The 5,739-nt window shown below is 34.4% G+C and overlaps 1 protein-coding gene across 2 annotated transcripts; it reads right to left on the reverse strand.

Annotated features, from left to right (window-relative positions):
* Positions 1-253: 253 nt before the first annotated feature.
* On the reverse strand, positions 254-4,920 carry LOC145044001 (uncharacterized). Of its 2 annotated transcripts, none has more exons than XM_078992805.1 (8): positions 4,718-4,920; positions 2,924-4,055; positions 2,599-2,824; positions 1,872-2,512; positions 1,746-1,794; positions 1,441-1,652; positions 1,251-1,358; positions 254-641 (listed from the first exon to the last, which is right to left on the reverse strand). In XM_078992805.1, exons 2-8 carry the CDS (start codon positions 3,883-3,885, stop codon positions 398-400), a joined length of 2,442 nt encoding a protein of 813 aa, XP_078848931.1. In that variant the 5' UTR covers positions 3,886-4,055; positions 4,718-4,920; the 3' UTR covers positions 254-397. The 2 variants fall into 2 exon arrangements, with proteins under 2 accessions (XP_078848931.1, XP_078848930.1); XM_078992804.1 differs by having other exon boundaries at positions 4,590-4,920.
* Between the last annotated feature and the right edge of the window lie 819 nt (positions 4,921-5,739).

A 5,739-nucleotide genomic window follows, 5' to 3' on the forward strand; every position in this document is an offset into this window, starting at 1 on the left:
TAAACACTACAGGATTGGTAGAGGAGCAGGGGCAAAATGGGAATTGAGAACAAAATGATGTCTTCCATGTTTTTTATTTAAGATGGTGGAATTGACACGAGGGGGAACAGAGGATATTAGAAGCTTCTTTCTGTGCTATTGCTTTTGTGGGCTGTTGTTAGCTCGTAGTCTTGTTATTGTTCCAATCATTCCAAAGAAAACAGCAGTATAAGAGTGTTCTATGAGAAATTTCTACTTACTGTTTGCTAGTTAATTCATTACAGAAAGATATATATACTTTGTCAAAATTGACATCAGTTGGCTTTCGGTCCAAAAGCATGAACCAAAAGTGAAGTTAGACAACCAAACGAGCAAATAACCCTAAAAAAAAAAAAAACAAGACTTGTAAACTTAACAATCATAGTGAAAGACAATTATGCCCTTCGGGTACTACCCTAGGCATAGGACTAGCTGCCACATATCTTTGAGGATATAGCTTTGGGATGCCGGAACCACCACCTCCGGTGGTGGTGGTTGTGTCAGCTGGTGCCGCCGCCATATGTGCCCGGCTATGAAACTTGGCAAATCGGTTGATGACTGAAAACCTCTCTAAATCTTGGGATTCCATTCTTATTTCAAGAACTGATCCTCCATTCTCCAACCTTCATTTCCATATTATAAACAAATGAAAACAGAATTACAACATGAAATTGATGTAATTTATAACCAATTTTGACACCTTTTCAGTTGTATTTTATTTATGGATAAAAGGTCAAATGGTAAAAAAGAACTAAAAGCGGGTTGATTTGATAAAAAGTCATATTACCTAATAAAGGAAAACGTCAAGTGGGAAAAACCTAAAATATTTATCTAAAACAGAAAAAGGTCAAATGGGAGAATCAGAAACTGAAAGTGGGTTGATTTGAGTTATATATCTTTTACTAAAAAAGAATTTAGGTACCAGAAAAAGGAAAGGGTCAAATGGGAAAAACTAAAAGTAAAAATCAAATGTAACAACTGTTTAAATTCTTTTATTTAATAAATTACAGAAAACAATGTATTTTGGGCTGTTTTGCAGTTTAACTAACTACTTGTACTTTATTTTTTCCAATCAAACAAAAATAAAGTTTTTAGATATTTTTCCAATTCAACCAGTTAGACAAGGTAAAAATGGCTAAATTGGAAGTTTACTGAAGGGTATTATTTTAATGTAAAAATGACTTCAAAGTGCTTAGTAAAAAAAAAAAAAAGGTGGATTGAGTTTATAGTACCTCAAAAGCACATCTTCTATCTTTTTTGATCGATCAATGAAATCTTCCACAACCTTTGAAAGATTCTGATCACCACTACCCTTGGATACAACCTTTTTCCCTGCTGACCTGGATTTGCCACGTCAGCCAAAAAAAACAACTTTTCAAGATTTCACATTCATAACAAATTTTAAATTAAATTGATTCTTACGTGTCAGAAATATGATGAGGATGATTTGCCAAAGTACATGCATCGCCAAGTGCTAATCTAGCAGCAAAGTATGTCACCATTTCATAGCATTCCAAAGCATCATCCAAAAGAAGTTTAAATGGTGTCGGCCTAAATAAAACTTGCATAAGTTGTGTTGTTAAAATAATTCTTCTCTTTAATGTTTCACTTTCACCCCCTTGACCTTCTTTCATCTGTTAACATAATATAATAAAAACAACCATTTAGAAACTAGAACCAAATACACCAAAAATAAAAGTCAACTCTGGTCAACCACAAAAACACACCTGTTCAGGTACCCGATTTCCAGCCTCTCCCCATTCCACTTCCGTAATGCTGCAAGGGCAAAATTGTCAAGAAAAAAAAAATCTTTGAAGTGTTTTGTAGTTTGCCAATATATATTAAACATATACCTTGTATCATGGATTCTTCTAGAACCTTGTGTTGCTTCTTTATGCCAAGGGAGAAGCTCATAAGTAGGAAATTTACGTTTTTTTGATTTAGAAATAATTGAATCTTGATTAACACCAACTGAATTGGTTCCATATTGACTTGTGTTTGCTAAATTCATCTGGACAAATGAACTATTTTTATGAAGCTGAGAAGGGTCTTGAAGAGGAGGGTAAAATGGGGATTTCACTAGATGATCTTCTTTTGTAGCGGATGACGTGAGTACGCTTTTGTAGTTTTCATATGCAGATGTGAGTGCTGACATGGATGTTACTTGAGGAAATTTAGGGTGGTCAGAATCTTGTCTTTCCTTTTTTACCCCTGGCCCAGAGTACGTGGGGTTTAAAGGAGAGTACCCATGAGGGGAAATATGTGATTGTTTCAGAGAACCGGATCCGTTTGCTTCTAAACGCCCTGAAAAAGATTCTTCCCCGGGGTGGAATTTACCTTCTTGCCCTTGCCCATAATCAAAAGTTTGTGAATTTTGACCTTCAGAAGCAGTTTCCATTCTGCTACAAGGTATATCTATCCAGACATTAGGTTGACTTTTTGGATTAGAATTAGAACCCTGTTGACCATCTTGGTTCTTTAAATGTGAGTTCACCTGCAAGAAAAAAGGTATCTATTAACTTTGACTCTTTGACTTTTTTTTTTAAATGTATTGAATTGATGTTTGAATTACTACTATACCACTTGAGATGAGTTGAAATAATTTGCAGGGTGTCTTTGAGTTGGAGGAGACAACCTCAATCCAAATGATTGTTGGACTGAAGAATTGTTTGATGGAGTGAATGCATCTGTAGTTTCAGCTTTAGGAATCTTTCTCTGAGTCGACTCAGTATAAGAAGACTGTTGTTGACCATGTTTATATTCTTTGAATTTGTCTACCTTGTGAAGAAGCTCAAGCATATGTCGACTATCATCATAATAAATAAATATATCAAAAAATGTTTGTCAAACATTTGTAAGTTTCATGAATCATGATATGAAGTAGTAATTAATAAATAGTAAATACCTTGTTTGAGCATTTGAATCTTGAACAGGAAATCCGGATGATTTGTCAACAATGGAAGACATTCCAGAAGAATCACCACCTTCTTTTTGAGATTGCTGATTTGATCCATGAGAAGAATCTGAACGAAATTGGAAATTTGTAGAAGGAAACTGCTGAAAACCAGGGAAGTTTGAGTTTGAGTTTTGATTAGATGTTTTGTTTTGAAACCATGAAGTTGGATGTTTCCCACTTTCCATAATGTTTGAAGGCTGATTATTATTATTATTATTATTATTATTATTATTGTTATCATTGGAATGTTCTGGATTCTGAAAGCTTAAGCCACTCCATTCCTCTTGTACACCTGTATCAGTACTTGAAGTTTCATCAAGGGCAGATTGCATAAGAGCACTCCAACTCCCACTTTGTAAAGAAGGAAAAGCTTGTGAGTTATCAGTGTCTTCAAACATGTTCCCAAAATTGTTATCATCTGTATTGAATAAGAACTTCTGTTCTAATGGATCCAAACTAGTGAAATCTTGAGGGTTAAGGTTAACATCTGTTGTTTTATCCACAATGTTTCCACCAAAATCACCTTGTTCTTGATAAGCAGCATTGAATTGATCACTCATGGAAGAAGATCTAGTAACAGTGTCCATTTGTTGTTCACCAATGGGTGGTTGTTCACGTGTTGTTCCTTGAAAATTAGAAAAACGACTAAAACCATGTCCTGATTGTGAATAAGGTAATCCATTTTGAAACCCTTGGACCAAATTTGTGTTGCCAAACATGAACATTTGAGAAGGATCACGAACTGGGGTTCCATTGATTAATGGTGCATATTGAGCTCCAGAAGCTTGCTTATTGAGTAGTAAAGATTGTTGATTTATGACATTTTGTTGTCTGGAGTCGTTTAACTCTTGGAGTTTCTTTTGCCTTTGGAGTTCCTCAAGCTGCTTGAACATAATTTGCCTCTGCAACATCTGAATCTCATTAAAATACAATACTTTTGCTTAGAATAGTGTTTATAAACCTTCCAAAACTATTTTCAGCTGGCTATCAGCTCAATTGTCTATGGCTCTAAGCTCTTGCCAATGATACATCGTGGATTATGAACATATGGATAGCTTTCCAACTTTAGATTAACAGAAACCTGCAAATTACAAATCATTGGTTAAGAAAACAAGTGTAATTGGAAAGATAAGTCAAAAAAACGAGATTTAGCATCATTAATGATGCGTTGATTATGCTGCATCAAACTTGAAAGACAAAGTATTAAATCAATTTCAAACCACAGCCAATTTCATTCAGATTTTTTTATTAAATTCATTTCAAAATGGTAGGTGAAGAACCAGACTGCTTCAAAGCTTGACATTCAGTGACCATCAGTTAACCTATGTACTTCAGGGAGGGAAATCATAAAGGAAGAAGGAATATTCAACGAAACCAAAGTACAACATAAGCACATACTTAAACCCTAATAACAACACAATCCTAGTAAACATATAGAACTGAAATTACCGATTGTAAACGAACTCTAAAGCCTAAATCAACAACTCAGAGGGAAAAAAACACGGACTCAAACCCTAAAAACACTACTGCATGAAACAACTTCAAATTTCCCCAACAATGCAAAAACAATAATTGCGAATTTCAATGATTTTCGGCGAATCAAAAGCTGTATTACCGTTACAACACAAACAAGGTAGAGAATCAGCTAATTTGAGACTAAAATCGACGATTTCGAGACTGTGATCCAAGTGAAAGCAAATTTGGGGGTTGTTGAGAAGTGTACAGAAGAACAGAAACTCTTACTTCCAGCAGCTGGTTAATGGAGATCAAGAGTTCCAATTATTCTTCAATCCAAAACAGTCGTAGCTGAATGCACCTTCTTCCTCTCTCTCACTCTCTCTACTTTCTCTCTCTATACATACATATATATGTATGTATACCCCCTCTCACTTTTTTCTTACTAACTACAACACTCTTTCTCTCTCTAAAACCGATGAGCGAGAAAGATGGTCTCTTTTTCTTTCTTTCAGACAATATTAGTATATTTTATCAGGTTAGGTTCGGTTCCGAACCTGTAGGTTTATTGCCGAGCCTCAGGTTTGGTTCACAATTTGTAAAAATCGAAGCTGAGGTTGATGCATGAGAATTGTCGGTGTGTTTGGCGCTTCAATCCTGTACGATCTTACTGGCATCTGATCCGTTGGATTATAAAACTGGTAACATCGAATGGCTGGTATTGAATAAGCTGTGGACCTGAGTTGTAGCTGATTAGATCTTGAATGAGGACAATTAGTGTGGTACAGATGAGCTGTTACGCGATCTTTTGCGCGCGTGTGAGGTTGGGGAATCTTTTTCTTTTTCCTTGAAGCTCTTTTTAATACAATTCTATATAATATATGTATTTTACATTCAATATATAGAATTGATTTTATTTTCAAAATAACATTAAAGAGTTTTCATAGATATTTAAGTTACACAAATGTTTAAGGTGAGTTTAAATTTCATTAAGACAACTTAAGTATTTAGTACAGAGTTTCATTTTAGTTTAACATTTTTGACTAAAGTCGGATTACGTTTGAACCTACATACAACTTTTTTGAAAATGTTTATTCAAATAACAAAATCATGATTTGAAATGATGAAACTTAATTAAATTGTAAAATAATAATTTTGGATCAAACCCTAAACAATTTGGATGAAAAATCTGGATCGAACCTCGATCAATAAACACTTTCAATTCATAAGTTTCACAAAACATTTGGTTTTGATTTGATAGTTCTCGAAACAGAAAATAATTCCCTTTTTATTTTTCTTATACATTTATT

The sequence above is a fragment of the Lactuca saligna genome, chromosome 4 (genome assembly GCF_052625555.1).
Source record: "Lactuca saligna cultivar CGN05327 chromosome 4, ASM5262555v1, whole genome shotgun sequence".
In the NCBI taxonomy this organism is placed as follows: Eukaryota; Viridiplantae; Streptophyta; class Magnoliopsida; order Asterales; family Asteraceae; genus Lactuca; species Lactuca saligna.